The sequence below is a fragment of the Aphelocoma coerulescens genome, chromosome 1A, assembly GCF_041296385.1.
Source record: "Aphelocoma coerulescens isolate FSJ_1873_10779 chromosome 1A, UR_Acoe_1.0, whole genome shotgun sequence".
NCBI classification, from domain to species: Eukaryota; Metazoa; Chordata; class Aves; order Passeriformes; family Corvidae; genus Aphelocoma; species Aphelocoma coerulescens.
Window position 1 is genome coordinate 60,929,897 of NC_091014.1, and position 19,633 is coordinate 60,949,529.

The window sequence follows — 19,633 nt, forward strand, 5'->3', positions numbered from 1 at the left end:
TCCAAATGCTGTCAGCACCAACCCTTCAGTGCTGTTACTTCAGCTGGCCTTTGATGAATGCTGGTGAGCTGCAGGGAGAGAGCAAGCCCCCTGGGAACCCAGAATGCCAGCACCACATTCCCAGCAAAGGAATTCCTGACACACATGCAGTGCCAGGGGAAAGCTCTGTTATTCTGCCCTGAGACAGCTGTCTGTCATAATAAACACCACCTCCTTCCCTTGCTCTGCTCTTCTTTCCAAATTAAATAGGAAGGGAATTACTCCATCCCTCCCCAAGGCTTGGTCTTGTTCAAATAGAAACATGGGTTCCCTAGGCTGGGTGCAACACTAAATCTAATTAACAGAAGAACAGAGCTGAAATAAACACAGGAGAAGTTGCTTATTTTCTAAATAAGTCTAAATTTATTCATTACCCTAGTAAAAAAAAAAAGTTTGGATTACAAGTGTCTGAACAGTATAAAAGTACAAAACAGGTTCCATAGATTTCTAATACATTAATACAAAGTGCATGACTACTCATTTTGCATTACTACTGGGAATGGAAGAGGTGGGAGGGAGTAGGGGAAGCAGTTGGTGGTTGAAATCTAGCAATAAATAAATAAATACAGAAGAGATGATCCGTATCAGAGCACATCCTACCACCAACACTGCAGCCTTCTTAGGTGTACAGAATTACTGATGCTGAAAACACAAATTCACATGAAATAGGTGTCTGCAAAAACAGCGAGGACTCTTGCTCAAGCCCTTATTAGACATGACCAACCTAGTTGTGCCTTTATACAATCAAGTATCCATTATATCTATGGCTGGACTCAATGGGCTTAGGTATTTTTCAACCTGAACGATTCTATGTGGTTGAGAATAAAAGCAAGGTAAGCAGCTTTGTCCTCCCTTAAGAACCTCAGAGTTTAGGAAAAGCAAAATGAGTCCAAGGAAAGCTCTAAACTGTAAGGCTGTGATAAGTCAAAGCCCTGTTTCCCCTGATTTTCTTTCTCTCCAGAGGTTGGCTGACCCAACAGGAGAGGAAAAAAGAAAGAAAAAAAAAAGCTTTGAGGGTAGAGGCTCCTCTTAAAACCTGCGTATCTTTCCCTATCTATATTTTCCTTTGCTAAGTATTCCCATTTCAGGAACCAAGACTACATGGAAATCCAGTCCTAAACCCTACCCACCACAGTATTATGCCAATGACTCTCACAAAAAAGGAAAGCTTAGAATCATAAAAATGCTGAGTTGAAGGGACCCATCAGGATCCACTCCAGCTCCTGGCCCTACACAGAACACCCCAAGAATCACACCATGTAGCAATGCATTGTAGGATACCCCAAAAGAGTAATAGTAAAAAAAACCCAAATTTTCCCTCCCCCTAAAACCAGGAAAAAACCAACCAAACAAAAAGCAGAATTCCCAACTCACACAAGTTAAACCTTCATAAAAGGAACGTGAAGCAAACTTGGAGCTAAAACTGCAGCACAATCTTCCAGGAAGCTGCTTCCACCCTAGAGGCAAAGCAGAGTTTGAAGGAGTGTCACAACGATTTGCACATGAGCTTGTCTGGGAATCTGTGTAGAAAGTATTATCTTTTGATCGCGTATGCAAACAGAGCTGCCTTGATTCAGCACAGCACCATTCTTAGCAGAACTTTTCAGATTCACTATTCACAAAAGCGTTGATCTGGCAGTTGCTTAAACAAACAAACGAAAAAAAAAAACCCAACAAAACCCAAACACAGAGAAGCTCTGCAGGGGAAGGGTTTCAAAACAGTTATTGTGAATCCAGACCCCAGGCTGCAAACAGATTATGTCCCTGGACCAGAGCCTGATTTGCTTAGCAAGGGGTTTGGTTCTTTGTCAGGTCCAAAACCAGGAGGAGTCTTGTTTGTGGTCACATTTCAGCTGCACTGGGCCAACAGAGAGCAGTTACTCAGTTTTGGCTGTCATCTACACCTGACTTGGGCATCAATGTGTTTCTTGGTCCATCTCTAACCGCCAGGGGTTACTACACTAAGCCCAAAGTGCTTGCTGCTGCCTTAAAACAAAGTAACCTCCCATTTTGCTATGGTCAGTTCTTAGGTAAATCTTATTCCTTAGCTGAGATGGAGAGCTCTCCCACCCCTTTCTCAAGAGCACTTTTATGCTGGAGGCCTTCTCAGATAGCTACCACTTATAGTAGAGATGTCTGCAGATTACCAGTCTGTGTCACAAGGAAGGGATGAAATATTTGTCTTTGTTATGTCAGTAGTATAGGGTGAAATCTCCACACCTTTAAAAATATATATTTATATAACTAGAGAGGTGACTTATAACATTTCTATGTATTAGTTCATCTTATTGACTCATACATGTCTAAGAATGAAATATTTTCTTGGGGATTTAGGAAGTTTGCCAACCAACTTTTAAAGAAAAAAAAAAAAAAGCCTTACAACCACTGCTTCTTTCAATACAGAAACATGAACTACATATACTTTAATATACAAACCCCATCCTCACATTCACTTGGGAAGTGAGTGTGGGGGAAAATTAGACAACCTCGCAGCAGCATTCAGCTTTGCCAAGTGTAACGTAGCATCTTAAATATTATGTACAGTCTTTCTGAAAGGATACAAACTGGCTTCAGAGTTTGTGGAACTGTAGCAGTAAAACCCAAAACAGTTCTAGGGAATAGTCTTTTGGCAGCATAGCAGGTGTCCAAAGTGAATAGTCACTTTTCTAGTATTTTTCCAGAGAATAAGAGGATCTGTATAACCTTCTGCAGCTATCCAAGGAAGTCACCACTCTTCTTGGGTGGAGATTGCTGGAGATTGGGGTCCTTCTTGTTCTGGCTTTTCAGTGGCAGACTTTTTATTGCTACAACAAGGTTTGAAGAGATGAGTGTCTATGAGGACTTCTCCAAAACGCCCTTTGTAAATGATTCCACAGCAGACCTTTTGCCTGGAAGAAATGGCAAGGGAGACAGATACTTTGTCTGTTTAGAATATACAGAGTTCACAAACATGCAAAAAGTAAGTCTGACCCCAGACACTACTTGACTGACCCTCCAGCCCAGAGGAGAGGAGCAAAAAGACTGCTCATAAACAGAAAACAAGTCTGTGTCTAAATTCACAACAGGTCTTTGGGAAAAAACAAAAACAAAACAAAAAACCCAACATAAAAAAGGACAGAGAAAAAACCCAAACATGTCTATACAAAGCCAAGTCTCCCCGCTTTGCTTCCCAGACAAGTTTCAGACACACAACCATCTGGGCTGAACTAACCTTGGCTACAATGCACTTGCAAACATTATTTGAGAGGAGGCAGCAAAGTCACAACAATTGCAATTGAGCAATTAGCTAAACAAGGGATTACTGTGTCACAACAAGCAATAAAAGATAACAAGCTCGTCAGCTCCCAGAAAACCTTGTGGTTTTCCTCCCACTCCAGAATTTTATTTTTTTTTCCAAATGACTACCATAACAGGTCAACCAAATCAAATGCTATGTTTTGCTGGCACGCTGAGAGCACTCTTGTATGTAGCAACACATCGTATCTACAGGGCATCGCTTTAAGAAAAGGTAACGACAGACTAGAATATTACCTGCTACTCCCAAACCCAGCAAAAATACTTCCCAGCAACTGTTCTAGCGTTTAGGGAACTGAAGGGAGATAGGGGAAAATGTCCTAAATACACGGCATTTCTTTCCAAACACGGACAGGTGTTGTATAATGCCCCGTGACTTAAATTATATCCTTAAACCAAATAAAGATGAAGGGGCAGAATCAAGCAGCACATATGCAAAGTGAGCTTGCTGCCTGCACAGAGGGCACATTCTGTTGCTTTTTACCTTTTCCAGTATGTGAGATCTAGGAAGGAGAACACTGGTGTTCTGCTGGCCCCAGCGCTCATCTCTGTGTCGGAGCCATCGTCCGACTGGTTACTGTAACAGGGAGACTGAGCTGGGGAGGCACTCGAAGTGGTGCTGTGGGCATCAGAATCTGCAGGGCAAAGAAGAAATGCAAGAATCAGGACATGCATCCAACGACTTACCCTCCCCCCTGACTTGTGGATTGGGAACAGAGACACAGATGTTTTTTAATTAGCAAGAAAAACCTAACAACAAGAACCCATTTATTTCACTTGCTCCGGCCTGTTTTAATATAGAGAGTGTCAGGATTTGTGAAACAGACTTCAGAACTGGAGGGGGTCCTTGTACATGAGGGATTGGAAAGAGGTTCAGGATCAGGCTTCAGCTTCTGGCTCTCAAACATAGCCCACACAGGCCATGCTCTGAAATTACTGGGAGATCCCTCAAGACAATGGGGATCTATGCTCCAGACTTCCTCTCTCACTGTTCATTTTCTCTCTCGCCCTTCCAGGTCAAGTCCTGCAAAGCTCTTCCCACTTGTGCATTTTACATATATATATATATATATATATGTATATATATATATATACACACACATATATATATTTTTTTTTTCATTATGTGTTAGGTAGTATTGAGCTTTTGCTGGATCAAGGCTAGGAACTACAGACTCAGTGCAGACACACACACCTTAACAGTGACTACTCTCCTACCTTTCAGCTGCCACCTCTAGCAGCTACAGTAACACAGTTAGATTAACTACACTGCCTTGAATGAGGAGATAAAAGCTCCTCGGGTCAGGGCCTTTACTGATTCTTTGGAGACTTTTCCTTCTGACTAGGTAGGATAATTGAAAGAGAGACAGAGAGACCCCAAGTCAGCAACAGCTAAGAAGCTGGAAGGTTTGCTTTAGAAGAAAAGCCTTAAGTACTGACACATATTGAGAGCATAACTGGCAGATGGTTTTGTTGGAAAGCTCTGAAACCAAGTCTATTTGGAGAGTCCATGTACTAGTGGAAAGTAATCAGAGACTGGCAGAGGAAGGTAGAATGAAACATTGTAGGAATTTAAAGGACGGGTAAATCTAGGTTAAAAAACACGTATGGAAGAAAAAGATTGTAATGTTTCTTGGGAAAAGAGAGCTGAAAATGGCCATAGCACATTACTGAAAGCAGGGAGAAGCCTCTTCCAACTTCAGTTTCAATGAGATCTTTGCTGAAGACATTCTTTCTAGGGATATGTCATTTAAGTGTGGGACATAAGCTACAACTGCCTGCACTTTCAAGCCAGACGCCCCATGGCCCCTTGCCACTTCCCCACCTCTGCCTTGCAGCCCACCCTGCACACAAGCTCTTCCTTCTCATTCCACCCTGTCCCAAGCTCTCAGAGGACGAGGGGCTGTAAAAACAGGGAGAGCCCAAATGTGTGAGTGCACAGCTAAATTGAGAGGGTGATTCAGCTTGGCCGTTTAACAGTGAGCTGTGCTAGGGGAGGCTGAAGTTTATCACCAAATCTCTTTGGATCCACTTACTGTGCCGCTTGAATTCCTTTTGCAGTTTGCTGATTTGATTGCTCTTTATTCTGCTTCCAGACAGAGTTTTCATTTTCTTTGGTTTCAATGTTGTTTTAAGGCTGGGTCCAGCCCTGGCATCTACCACCTAGAACACAGAAAATGCCTGTCTGACACTTGTGCATCGTGCCCAGATACTGCCCCATTCGAGACAGAGGTACTGACTTAGCTCAAGGTGTTCAAAACAGTCCAAGGCAGTTCTGTGCACTGACACTCTTATGTTTCATTTAAATCTGTCAAAATCTCAGCCTCTCTAAGAGGCTGAGTCTGCAGGAAAATGCAGCAAACTAGTTTAAAAAGTACATTTGGTTCAACTTTTGCCAACTTCCCATTTTTGACATATTCAGTTTAGAAACAAATAATTGTTTAAGGTAATACAGGTCCAGTTAAGAGTGTCTGCCAAGCATTTACACCCTGGAGTTTTTTGGGGGTTTTTCTTTAATCATAAATTTAACTTCTGAGTAAAGCTAGTGGTAGTAAGATCCATAGTTCTGGCTGCCATTACTATATCAAGGCATCCTGGATAAAGATTATTACACACGCAAGGAATCCTGATCATCTTCCCAGCCCTAGGCCCGAAGTGAATTAGATGTATCAAAACAGAATATATGAGTGAAAATAGCTGCAAGATATTAGTCATTGTAATTATCTGATTAAATGAGATTGATTTATGTGTTGCCTGAGCAAGTCACCTTGCTTGGAAAAAAAAAAAGCAACCAATTTTGGATAAAGGCCAAAGTTAAAATGTTTTGAGTGTCATGAGAGACTTTTGGACAAAGTTATGAGCTTGTGAGAACAAGGCATAACAAGGGAAGTCAGTCTGTGACTGCATCTCAGGCTTGCATAATCACCATTTGCACATAAGCAGGTAGGAGCCACATAGCAGGAAATACTCCAGGAAGGATTTAGAGATGCTGAGGGTGGGAAGGGAGAGTGTGGGCGAAAGAGCAAATGCCAAACCCATGCCAGCACCTCCCCGCTCTAGAAAGAGTTAGTTTGGGGTGGAAGAGAAATAAATTACTAACGTGATTCCAGTTTTTTTTGGATCCTGCTGGTAATTTTTTCCATCTTTTCACCAAAAGAACACAGGCATTGCAAATATCTCCTGAGCGAGCCTCATGGAGCCTGGTAAAAACAGAAGCAAAGATCACTTAATAAAATAATAAAAGCCCAGCCCTATTTGGTAACAGCAAGTATAAAAAATTGATGAGTAAGAAGGGTTCTGAAATTCTGTTTTTCTGGCATTACAATTCATCTGGGATGTTCAAAGTGTGCCATTTAAAAACCAGGTCTCACTTTCAGAAAGCACTCTTCCACACAGAAATAAAAGGTGTCACAATCTGCCTCCAGACAGGCACTGAAAACAACAGTCCCATCACCTGCAGGTTTTGGAATTCTTTCCCCCAAAACCAAGACACAGTTGCAGTGGATTGGTTAGTTTGGAGCAGGAGGAATAATCATGTTATTCAAACGTACACTTGGGAACAAACATCAAAAGCTTACTCAGGTCTTAACTTTCTCACAGAGCTTCAAGGATGAGTAACAAACACCACCTAAAACACTCCCACATGAGCACAGGATAAGGTTTCAGAAACAGCAAGTCACTGGAATGACAGCAATACTTGCTCCCTCTAACAAGCTTTCTTCAGGAACTGTCTCTACTGCTAATCCCTGCTAAAAAAAGTGTAAGAGGGAAACACTGCAGATTTTTTTCAGCTATTTAAATAGGAAGACTCTGGATCATTTATAGATTAATGAGGCAGGCTTCTCAATGTTTAGTCTGCCTTTTTACCTTGGCAAACATATTTCAGATAGCACAACAACAGTGGCCCTGGTAAACTGCAAGCTGCTTTACTGCAGTTAAAAACAACAACCACCAGAAAAAAGCAATGGATCTGCATACAGCCTTTGACTGCCAAGGACAGTAGTCAAGAAATATGATAAGGAAAACTGTCACCACCAGACTTGTGTACAAAAATCCAAGGTGAACACAAAGCACGATGAAGTTCACTACATGAATGTTTCTAGAAAAAGTGGGGAAAAGGGAAATACTTATACAAAAATTTCAAAGCTCTTCAGAAGTATCCAAAAACTGAAAGGTCACAGTAACTGGTACAAGAAATCTCTAGTATTTATAGTTTTATTTATCAATGCTTTCAAGTAACATTTCCTAACTGGAAAGTTAATCACTTTGCATCAGAATGGGTTTCCAATGAGAAGTTTTAATAACACATTGCCATGTCCTGTTTGAACCAAGACACCAATATTCGTAACAGGGTACTCTGCATACACCCTGCTGAAACTGCTAAATATTTACTCATCGAGTTTTATCTAACATTCTTGAATCTTCAGAGCCACAGAAAGCCCCCATGGATCTGTAGAGTTCATTTTTTTGTGTAGGTATTTACACCTCTATGGAACCAGCAAAAAATGCACAATCTGAGAGAAGTCTAAAATCCCTGCATGTGCTGTGAGGTGGGAGAGACACAAGCCTGATCCTTTGCTATTAGGAATTAACAGCTCTCCACTGGCAGTGGCAGCAGATTGAAAATCAAATGCTACCATACACAGCAGCAGAGGATCCAGCCCCTCCTGCTCTGCCCAGGAAAGCTGTGAGGAAGCTGAAGGCAGCCTTTCCCCACAACTCCCCTCTGCTAACCTAATCTTTCAGGCTTTCAGAGCAAGAAGGGCAGTACATCAGGTTTGCAGCTTAGAGATCAATGCCAGAACTGCTGACTGAGGCAAGAATCTTACCCAAAACAATTCTGGAAATCCTTTTCATAACGTTTGCTGTCAGTGAAACGAGAACTGGAAGACTTAGCTCTGCAAATACAGCAGCCCTCTATACTCCGGTACATCTTCGGTTTGTGAAAGCCAAACATCTTTTCCTCCCAGCTGTAGCCTGTGAAAACAAACAGAAACTGGTGTTAATTATCACTGTTAGATAATTAAAGAAAAAAACTGCTAGATTAGGGCAGAGTGTTTTTATGCCATGTTGCCTCAGAAGAACAGATGCACCTAGAATGCAGTTGTTAAAAAAATTATGTAATTAACAGCTGGAATATTAAGCAATACCCAGCAGGACCCACAACAAGCTCATTTACTGCACAAATCTACTCTAAGGGCACATCTACAACAGCACAATGCAGATGTGTGAATGCAGCTGACCTGGCCAACGAAAGCCCTGTGCATGTGGCAGGACAGGCTGCAGGACAGGCCAGGTGAACCTGCCCAAGTCCCTGGATAATGAGTTGGCACCTGAACTCTGGGTCACTGAACTACCTCATCATCATCACCACCACCACCGGTACTGGTTGGAAACACCCCTGGCAAACTTTGCTGAGAGTGAGTAGGAGTCATTTTTAAATGAGCTGCAGTCATACCCCTAGGCTGTAGGGCAGACGTACCTGAAAAGCTGCTCTAAAAACAGCAGGGTGGAGTCCCACCCAGCCCTCAGTGGCCGTCTGCCCTGCAGGACCCGGGAGCACTTCTCTGTTCTCAGGGCCTGGGTGAGCATCCCAGCTCCATGTCAGCACATGCTCTGTTTCTCACCCTCCTGCCTTCCCCACCCTGCCTTCCATGGGAAGGAAACCTAGCTAGGAAAGAAAGGGCCAGGGAGCAGGACCCTGGGGCGCACCTCAGCATGTGCCTACCACACATCCCCTGCCAATAAGGCTGGAACTCTGGTTACAGGGAAGTTGCTGCTTTGTAACAGCTCTGCAAACTCAGCACCAGCCCAGAAAGCCAAGAATGCCCTCCTGCTCTCAGAGATCTGCCTATTCTTTTCAGTTCACCAAGGCTGGGATTTGCTATCTGAGCAAGTATCATACAGCGGAGCCATTTTCCAGGCAGAAACTTTTCAAGTTAGTTACTGCAGTCAGCATGCTGACCCCCCACCAAACCAGCTCTCCCCTAAATTAGTTGTTCCCCAGTGCCAACTCCTGTTGGGCACAGTCTGACACGGCATGAGATGCTGTCAGAGTAAACAGGGCTCCCACAGCACTTCAAAAACCCAAAGCAACAACTGAGCAAAGCTGGTGCTCTCCTGGCACTGGGCCTGGACACACAGCAAGTCCTCACAAGCCACACAGCATCTGTCTGATAACACGGGCAGGGACTGTTCCAAGATGTTCTCTTTTGAACAGACCCTGGTGCAAGGTCTGCCTCAATCACCTGCTGCAAGGAGCGAGCCACCTCTGCTGCTCACCACGTACCAAGTGCTCAGAGAGGGGACAGGCCTCCGGCTGCAGGAAGCTCCAGGAGAATAGGTTCTCACTGCTGAGAACTTCTGCTTAAAAAAAAAATTAAAATTACATGGAGTCATGCAAATTACACAACATTTCCTTCTCTTTCCTTAACAAAGGCCAAGCTGCTGAATTCTTTAAGAAGTTAACAAAACACTACTGAATGACCTGGCAGCTCAGGCAGGACTTTCAGGAGAGGAGCAACTCCATCGCTTGTGGAATAAGTGTGGTGAGAAGGAATTCTCAGTCACTTCTCAGTCGCAGGTACTGCCAAGTCCCAGTAACCCAACTCAGGTTACTGGTTAATGTATGTGGCATAGGCACCTGCCCCCAGATCTTCCTTGCAGGAAGGCAAGGGCTGTAATCCTTTTACCCTCCAGTGGGACAGAGAAAAATAATCTGAAATCTTCCGTCTACACTGCCAGGACTTGCCACATCATTATGGCAATAAAATATTTTGAAAGGCGGGTTCAGGTGAGGTGAGAAACATGCTTCCACAAAACGACCATACCCAGTGTCACGCTCACCTGACTGAAAGGGAGATGGTGTGCAACGGGAAGAGACCCTGTGCACTTCTGTGGGACCACAGCAAAAGCTAGGGAACCACCCAAGCCTAGCCACAGTCCCACACAGAGGTAAAAATACAGCCCCCCACCCCAGAGGAGAAGATTAAGAATATAGCAGCCCTGCAAAAAAAACATGCAGTTTCCCAGGCTCCCGAGAACAAGAGAAAAGTAAAAATATTGTTGGCTAATACTCTTACACAAAATCCATTAAGGAACCTGTTTCCAGCTGAAAGTGTACATGTTTACATTTCAGTCTGGCATATACAAGACCACTTGGTGCTCACTGAGGTTGTGGCTCCTTGCAATTAACTACTGCACCAACATTTAGAAAGACTCGACTCGCCATTAAAGCTTGTCTTCACCTTGTAGAGCCTGTTGATGGCAAGGGACTTGCTCAAGCTGAATGCCAAGATCCTCCAGGCCTAGGAGAGAGATGGAGAGGATAAGTCTTTCCTTCCCTCCTGTCCCAGCTCACGCTGTCTTCCACAGGCTCGAAGTGCTGAATTCCTTTCTTCACATTTGCAGCACAAGGAGCTCACCTAGAGCTACATTCTCCCAAGGCTAATTTGTGCAAATATCCAGCAAAGTGACCCCAAATGCTGTCAGGCTTCTTAGGAGATAACTGCTCCCTGTATTAGTACAGCACTGGCCTCGAGGCCAGGAGCAGATCTAGTAAGTAAAAGTAGGTATCCAAGTAGTGACCTGCTGAAAGGGCTCCTTGAGGGATGGTCAGACTCAGAAATTCTCTCGGCCTCTGCTGGATGCGTAGCAAATGAACGCACAGCCAAATCAGGTCAATATTCCTGACCTGTCAAGAAAATAAACAGCAGAGTGTCTAGGCAAACACTTGGAGTATTTTGTTTCTAAGCACCTGATGTGCTTCTTCAAGAGACCCTCTTGAGGATGCTGCTCAACAAGCCTCTGGAGATCTAACAGCAGGCTCACTTGGGAATTTTCAGCTTCCAAACAGCAATTTTAGATGTTGTTTGACTACTTCAATGTTAAATCCGTGGTCTGGTATTTTCTTTAGAAAGTCAAAAACTAATTGCAGACACAAGGTTCATCAGTGCTGCCAAACTTAAGCAACAAGAACATCTCAACTACTACATGGCAAGAAACAACTATCAACAATGTAGTTTACTTCCTAACCCAGTTTATTCCAGCAATCCAGACAGTGATAAGATGATCTCTGTCACCAGCTGGTATTTACACCACAGCAGAATAAGACGCATGTTTTACAATCAGTGTTCTGGCAAAGACTGGAAAACACATATATTCTGAAAATATTTTGGTTTGCATCATTGCTGCCATTGTCACAGGAGCAGCCTTTCAACACCATCCTTCAATAGAAGGGAAACTAGTGCCATCTGTTTCCCACTTGATGAATGGTCAGCAACGGTATTACCACACATCATGCCTGAATGGGGAAGAGCTAGTAGCAAAACCACAAGTTAAACAGATTTCTCTGACAACTGCATCCAAGTGCAGTTATAAATGGAAGGCATCAGTCCAGTCACACATTTAATCCTAAACAGTTGCCATTTGACCATTATACACTAAATATTCTGTCAGCTGGAGAGCTTAATAGCTAATATGGACTTAGAAGTAAATATGACTGTGCCCTTTAAAAGGTTTAACTTGAAAGCTCTGCAATTTAGATCTCGAATTAGAGCCAGGGATTTAGGCTGCTGGCTACCCTAACACCTGAGTCTTAGCTGTGGAACTTTAACCATGTGAAACTCGGGACAGATAAAAGAGATGGCAAGTAAAAACTAAGCAACTAGACTAGAAGTTAAAAGGCATTACACAACATAATTCTGCCAAATCTAAGCATGTTATTAATGCTATGTAACTTTGTTATTATTTGCTAAATTTCAGCATGTTATTAAAATATATCAGCAGTTGCACAGAAGTGAAAGGGACAGGTCCTCAAAAAAGAATCAGAAATCTTTGCAGAGTGTTATCTGTCATTCTGCAGAAATAGAGATTCATACACACTAGCTGGAAAGCAGTATTCCCCCCCAAGACAGGGAAAAAGTGATTCTCCTCCTCCCTGGTGTCCCTCTCCATAGCTTCTCCCTGCAGAAGCTGCTATTCCCTCAAGTTCTGCTTTACACCACTGCTTTAGCAACTGAAATGGACTCAGAAAAGTCTCCAGGAAAATGCTCTCTCCATTCTCCTGCCCTCTCACTTTTGAGAAAGCAGCATCAAAAATAGAAACTTGTCTTGCAAAAGAGAGCAGTAAAGTCATGAAGAGTCAGGAAGAAAAAGGTAGGTGGGAAATAAAAAAAAAATCCCCACACCCTGCTTATTACCTTTGTGAAAGGCTGGTATAAAGCAGCATGCATCATACGTGTGTGAAAATGGTTTTATGTTTTTGTTACCTGTCGGGACTAGAATTTGGTGCTTAGTTTTCTTTGCAAAAGTTAATTTGATGATCTAAATTAAAAGGAGGCATTGCTTCAGATGCTCATTAAGTTTTCAAGTTAGGGAAGAACTTCTGAACTCTTAGATTTTAAAGTAAGCTAAGCCACTTTCATTTGCTTTTCCAGATTCCTTCTGCATTCTTTCTGATCACCCAAGAAGAATGAAAACCTTTTATAATAGAAAGGACTGAATTCCTAGAAGACAGGCATGTCTCCCTTTGTAACACAATTACCAGGCCGGTGGGAATGAACATGCTCACCTGCTCCTTGCAAAGCTGAAAGAGAAACATTCTCTGGAGTTATGGGAGAGCAGAGGCATGCCAATCCAAATACTCAGTATCCTCCTCTCCTCCCATCTCCCCACTCTGACCTGGGATCGTTCACCCTTTGTGCAACCCAAAATTGCCAGCACCTCTGTCAGAGAGGAGAACAACGATTTGATTTCCCTTTCCGTGTACACAACAGCCTTGGCACAGCCTCCCTGAAGCTGGGCTAGAGAAAAATACCATCTACCCTACATATGTTGATGCAGCCCGTTCCTGTCAGTAAAAACCTCACAACTGTCATCCCTACAGCATTTCATTGGAACTAAGGAACACAGTCAAAACTATACCGTTTTTTTTCTTTTAAAGGGAACTAAACAGATGCCTTAATATAGAAGGAACATACGTGCTCTGGCTTTTGCATCTGCAAGAGCATGCACCCAGGCACATGCACACACATGAAAAATGCTTCCAGAGCTGTCTACGGCGCCAGAAGCGGAGTTGCTTGTCTCACGATAAATTCTTGGGCCTGTCCCTCTGCTGAAGTAAACTGCAATACCTCTACTGAAAATCAACTGTAGGACAGAGAACTGTACATCAACAGAGGAACTGATCTGTATCAGAGACTCAACGTAAACATACCTCCCCTGAGTTTACAGGCTGCTGCAAAAAACCCTTGGAAGAGAAGTTAAAATTGGATCCCTCAAAAAAAGAGCATTTTAACATGCACAAAGCCAGAATGCTCCAAGGATGTTAAAAGACCAATCTAACTGGAGTCATCTGAAAATGCAACTTCAGCACCTGCAAAAATATTTTTTTACTGTCATCTCTCCCTATAGTTTAAAACAGACGTTCTAATAGCCAACAACCACAACCTTGGAATTGTGCATACTGTGCGCTCTTCTGGTCCCCTATTCCTCAGATTCTCCTTCCGCTTTCCTTCCTCTCCCCACCCGAAACAACTTTACTTGGAGAAAAGCTGTATTTGGCCCTTACAGCCCAGGAATATCTGAATGACACAGCATGCTGTAGAGTTGTCACTTGATGAGCTGAGCAAAACCAGAAAAGGTCAAAACCACATCTTCAGGAATCTTTCCTCTGACAAAATAAGTAACTCACTCTTTTGCTGGTAGATGTCCACAGCCACTTTTGTGTGCTCAGGGCTGAAGTGAAATCTCAGCACAGCAGATGCACCTAGCAGCAACTACTAAGCACATATCAAAAATCAAATTGGACATTTCTTTCCCATGCTTGAGTCTCCATGGCATCCTGGCTGGGTCACAAGCTGTTCCTAGTTACATCTTCAGAAGCAGTCAAGTCATAAAGAAGCCTGCTCACCTGTTGGATCTTCCCTGGGAAGGAAGTTCCTAACTCATTTAAGCTAGAGAACTGAAAGGCTAAGCCACGTGGGTGTTCCTCTGAACTGCCATGTGGTTAGTGCTCCAGAAGGGATAGGCCAAAGCATGAAAACAGTAATCAGAAAGATTTGCATAGGAGGAAAAAAAATTCCAAACCTGTCCCACCTGCAGACATTCCATCTTGAAAGATGACTTCCCCCTGCCTGAAACTCCTATTGCATAACTAACACCACGCTCAGACTGAGCATAAGCCCAGCAAGGAAAACTGGGATATTCTCAACCATGTGCTGGAGTTCAGTCTACGATGCTTATATGAGTACAGTCACCACAGCTGTTATGATGCTGTCTGCAACCACCTGCTACTGAAAAAGCATCACAGCCCCTTGAGATCATGAGACACTGAACAGTTTGGGTTTGGGTTTTTTTGCCTGGGTTCTTTTATGTTTGTTTTTAAAGAGAGTAACATACCTGGATGGGGACTTGAACAGAAGGAACAGTAATTATTTGGCAGAATAGCTGAAGTGACTTCATTAAAAAGGACACATTCCATGTCCTTAAGCAGTATGACTGGTCATTTCACTTGGACTTTGGACTGAGCACATTCTACAGAAATGCAAAGGCTTGAGTTGTGAAATGGAGTCTTGCCCAGGCAATTTTCAAATCCCAGCTCACCGGCTTCTTCTTTGTGTTAAAAAAAACAAATGCTACAGGGGGTGCAAGGATGAAGCTAATTGTCAAGTAGGACCATGTGGATGTCGTTCATGTCATTATGAAAGAGGTACAAGGCATCAGGTGCTAAGAATCAATGCAAAGCAGAGTTTGGTAACACAGAAAGAGCTGTTCAGTATGAGTAAGACAACAAACTGTCACAGTTGTAACTTTATTTTTAACCTCTGTGAATTTATCAGCTTTTTTAACATCTTCTACAAAGAAGTCAGTGGCATTTTCTTCTTAAAGGAAGACTGAATATGTAGGCAATTAGCTCCTTTAAGAGAATGAATTGAGGAGGAATTTTCCCCAGAGGCTCTGGAAGTCAATCCCACCTACTTTCAGTGGGAGCTGGATGTTGCATGCCTGTAGGTGCGTTTGAAAATCCCGACTTGTTACTTGCTGATTCCATACCACGGACCACACATCCCAAGAAACCTAAAATTCACCTGTGTAACAAAGGAGTTGAACATCCACTGGTGTCAGCAGAAAGGGTCAGTCAGTGAACTGGAAACCTATGGTGCAGAGTTTGTGCAATCTTTTGCACAAAAGCTATAACAGTGGATCTGTCTGGGTGCAGAGGGGCGAGAAGGGGATGCGGCGCACACCCTGCACGTGGCTGCCAGAAACAGCATCACCTTTGGAAGCAAGCACACAGGAGGAACAGAGTTTGCTGAGGAACCACCACCCTCACCGACTGCCTCGTCCAAGTGCCCACGGCTGCCAGCCTGCCACCTTCCTAAGCGCCACATTAAAACTCAAAGTAAAAAAGAGCATCACAGGTTGTGCTCAAGCACAGCCGTATCTGCAGTGCTGTTACGGTCGTGGGCTCAATGCAGGACGCTGGGCCTTCTCCTGCCGCTCCCCAGCCACGAGGGGACGGACGGTGGCAGGGCCCGGCCTCCAGCCCAGACACGTGTTCAGGGCACAGCAGCGGGCAGCATCCTGCATCGGCTGCCTGCATCCTGCATCGGCTGCCTGCATCCTGCATCGGCTGCCTGCATCCTGCATCGGCTGCCTGCATCCTGCATCGGCTGCCTGCATCCTGCATCGGCTGCCTGCACAGCCACAGCGCCGGGGGGCAGCTCCCAACTTTTTTGCAATTGTAATGTTCATTGAATAATTTAGGTCCGAAGGACGGGCCGTCAGTCGGGGAGACAAGGCTCTTTGTAGGATTAACCGGGGCCGTTCCCGCCAGGAAAGCGCCGCTGGGGGGGCTCCGGGCCAGGCGGGATTCAGCCCTGCTCGCTGTGTGCGGGCACGGCCCGAGTAAACAACAGGTTTGGCAGGTCCCTTTAAATCCCTTCAGCTACACGCATCCGGACAGGGGGGTACGAGAGGAGACAGCAACTTTTATCTCACCGAAGCGAGAGCACAACGGGGAGCACTTCGCCAGCGCAAGACTGCGAGTTTAAAACAAAACAAAAATTCCCAAACCCCAAATAATAGCGCTAAAGAACGCCCAAAAAGGCAGAGCCCGGTCGCGCCGCTCCCGCCGGGCACCGCGTGGCCCCGGGCACGGCCCCGCTGCCCCCGTTAGCGCCGGCGGCTGGAGCGGCGGCCGGGGCCGGGCGGGCGGCGGCGCCGGGAACAAAGACCCCCCCCCGGGGCACACGACCTACTTTCGCGGGCGGCCCCGCCGGTCAGGTGGAGCCGCGGGAGCGCACACGCGGGTGGCCGCAGCCCCCCCCCCCGCCCTGCACGGGGCTGCCAAGCGCTCAACTCGCCGAAAGACGAGTAAAATTAAAAATAAATTAGAAGAGCACAGGAAGGGGAAGACGGCGCGCCAGGGAGGAAAGCCCCGAGCGCAGAGGTGGGCGCTGCGAGGCGGCCCCCGCGCTGCAAACGCCGCCCCACCACGCGGTCGCGGAGCAGCCGCCCCATCCGGCGCGGGGGGAGCGGCGGGAAGCGGCGACGGAGCCGCGGCCGCACCGCGGAGCGCTCGGACCCCCGTCCCAGCGCGGTGACGGCCGTGCCCCGCCGCCCCCCCGTCCTTCCCCCCCGCTCCGCGCCGGTTCTTCATGGCTCGGCCCTGACGTAATTCAAACATGGCAACAGTTTCACTTCAAAGGGCCGCCGCAGACCTCCCGGCAACGCGGGCACGCCGCGGCGGGGGCGACGCGGACCCCCGGACCCCGGGGCAGCCACGGGGCGGCCGGCGGGGCCTGCCCGCCCGCCCCAGCGCCGTGCGCGCCGCGCGGTGCCGTACGGAGCGCGCGTGCATCCAAAGTTTCACCGCCCCTCCAAACTCCTCCAAAACCGGCAGCCAGCCCCTAAAACACACCGTCCTGCGCACGACAAGTGTCACCCCACCGACACCCGCCACCCCAGGGCCGAGCCCCCGCCGGGCGCGGACGAGCGCTTTCCCCCAGCGCGCCGGGGAGCCGCGCCGCCCGCAGCACATGCGAGCCCTTTGTTTTCCCTGCAGCCGGGCGCTGCCTACGTGCCGCGCCGGGGGCACGCCGGCCGCCCCGCGCCGCACAGCCCTCCGGAGCCCGGAGTTAAAACTTGTTGGCGCCGGGCGCGGGCACACGCCGGCAGAAACGGGAGCCGCTTGCACTGGCGCCGAGCTACGGGAGCGGCAGAACGCCATCGCCGCCCGCCGCACCGTCCCCACGCCGGCAACGCCGCGCACCGGGCCGGGGGCAGGACGGGGAAGGCCCCACGCCGCGACCCGTGCGACCGACAGCACGTGTCCCGCCAGCCCACGGCCACACGTTTTGTCCCTCTCTAGCGTGCACAGACTCGGACCCCTCCGCATTTACTAATGATAACTGCAAACAATAAGAACTGCCCCCCTCTCCCCACGTGAAACACAGGGAGGGAGGGATGGCGGTCGCCAGCGGGTCCCCCTCCCCTCCGCCACGCCGCTGGCACCAACTTGTGCGCGGGCGCTACAGGTGTGCGCTGCGGGGCGCGCCGGGGCCGCACCTGCGGCACCAGTTCCGCACCGGCGGGGCCGCGCCGCCCGCGTGGCGAGCCGGGCCAGCCGCGGCCTGGGAAAGGCGCCCTGCAGCCCGTCATCGCCAGGCAGCCCGGTTTTCCTAACCCGCTCCGCGCCTCAGGGCTGCTTTCGGAGTTAAATTATCGGGGACTGGCTAGTCTTTCCTTCTAAAGACTTGGAGATTTAACCGTACTTTGGGGTGGGGGGGCAGAAGTCAGAGTTCTAGGGATGGGTCCGCAACAATGCGGGAGGCGTTTCTCTCCGCTCTCACATCCTTTAAAACTCTACTAATCGAAGAAAAAAACGGAGGAAACGCAGCTCACAGAAGCCACGCGCGTGTCAAAGTGTTTCAAGGCGGCAAAGTCTTTTTGCCACTGCAAAACTGCGGACAAGCTCCGGTGAGTAACTTGGAAGGAACAGAAACCACCGGCTGCTGGAAAAAAAAAAAATAAACCCCAACACCGACAAAAAAAAGGAAACCCACCAAGAGCAAAGAAAACAAAACACCCCGAACAACAAGAAACAAGCAGCCACAAAACTCAGTTTGAAGCCGCCGCTCCCTGCCGCCTGTACTCTCGCTCCCTCCCGCCCGGGAGAAAGGGAAGGCATCACTCACCGCCGCGCTGCGCCCACCAACACCCGTGCGGAGCGCGGCGCTCCCGCCGCTGCGCGCGCTCCCCGGCTCCCCGCGCTCTGCCGCCGGCGCGGGCGGGCGCGCGAGCCCGCGGCCCCCCCACGCCCCGCCCGCCCCGCCCCCTCACCCCGCCCCCCGGCCGCTCTGCGCAGGCGCGGTTCCCACGGCTCCATTCTCCTCAGTCGAGCCCCGCCGGCTGCGCGCGCCCCATTGTCCTTTTAAGGCAGAAAGGGCCGCGCGGGAAGCGCGGGAGGGGGCGGCGCCCGCCCGTGACGGCGGAGGTGACTTCACGCACGCGGCGCGCGCCCCCGCCCCGCCCCCGGCCTCCCGCACCTGCCTCGCGCCGCCCCGCCCGGCGCCGGAACAGCCCCCGCGGGACCGCCCCGGGAACGCAGCCCCGAAACATCCCCGCAAACACTGCCCCGGGAACGCAGCCCCGAAACATCTCCGCAAACACTGCCCCGGGAACGCAGCCCCGAAACATCCCCGCAAACATTGCCCCGGGAACGCAGCCCCGAAACATCCCCGCAAACACTGCCCCGCGAACGCAGCCCCGAAACATCCCTGCAAACACAGCCCCGGGAACGCAGCCCCGAAACATCCCCGGAAACACAGCCCCGGGAACGCAGCCCCATAAACACAGCCCCGAAACATCACTGCAAACACAGCCCCGCGAACGCAGCCCCGAAACATCACTGCAAACACAGCCCCATAAACACAGCCCCGAAACATCACTGCAAACACAGCCCCGGGAACGCAGCCCCGAAACATCCCTGCAAACACAGCCCCGGGAACGCAGCCCCGCGAACGCAGCCCCGAAACATCCCTGCAAACACAGCCCCGGGAACGCAGCCCCGCGAACGCAGCCCCGAAACATCCCTGCAAACACAGCCCCGCGAACGCAGCCCCGAAATATCACTGCAAACACAGCCCCGCGAACGCAGCCCCGAAACATCACTGCAAACACAGCCCCATAAACACAGCCCCGCAACATCACTGCAAACACAGCCCCTCAACATCACTGCAAACACAGTCCCAAAACACAGCCCCGAAACATCACTGCAAACACAGCCCCGCGAACA

General features: G+C 48.0%; 1 protein-coding gene across 3 annotated transcripts; it reads right to left on the bottom strand.

The window, feature by feature from the left end:
• Positions 1-400: 400 nt before the first annotated feature.
• On the bottom strand, positions 401-18,630 carry SINHCAF (SIN3-HDAC complex associated factor). Of its 3 annotated transcripts, XM_069003074.1 has the most exons (8): positions 15,423-15,951; positions 10,921-11,026; positions 10,581-10,640; positions 8,163-8,310; positions 6,434-6,533; positions 5,370-5,496; positions 3,818-3,968; positions 401-2,927 (listed from the first exon to the last, which is right to left on the bottom strand). In XM_069003074.1, the coding sequence occupies exons 1-8, from the start codon at positions 15,444-15,446 to the stop codon at positions 2,765-2,767; spliced, it is 879 nt and encodes a 292-aa protein (XP_068859175.1). In that variant the 5' UTR covers positions 15,447-15,951; the 3' UTR covers positions 401-2,764. The 3 variants fall into 3 exon arrangements, with proteins under 3 accessions (XP_068859175.1, XP_068859174.1, XP_068859173.1); XM_069003073.1 differs by lacking the exons at positions 10,581-10,640; positions 10,921-11,026; positions 15,423-15,951 and adding an exon at positions 18,534-18,630; XM_069003072.1 differs by lacking the exons at positions 10,581-10,640; positions 10,921-11,026; positions 15,423-15,951 and adding an exon at positions 9,623-9,696.
• Between the last annotated feature and the right edge of the window lie 1,003 nt (positions 18,631-19,633).

Excerpts from the sequence above, each read along its gene's own strand:
- SINHCAF (XM_069003074.1), bottom strand. The coding sequence starts at position 15,446 with ATGTTCAACTCCTTTGTTACACAG. Across the intron at positions 6,534-8,162 it reads GATTTCCAGAATTGTTTTGG|GCTCCATGAGGCTCGCTCAG; the intron begins GTAAGATTCTTG and ends TGTTTTTACCAG. Across the intron at positions 5,497-6,433 it reads CCAAAAAAAACTGGAATCAC|GTGGTAGATGCCAGGGCTGG; the intron begins GTTAGTAATTTA and ends TCTGTGTTCTAG.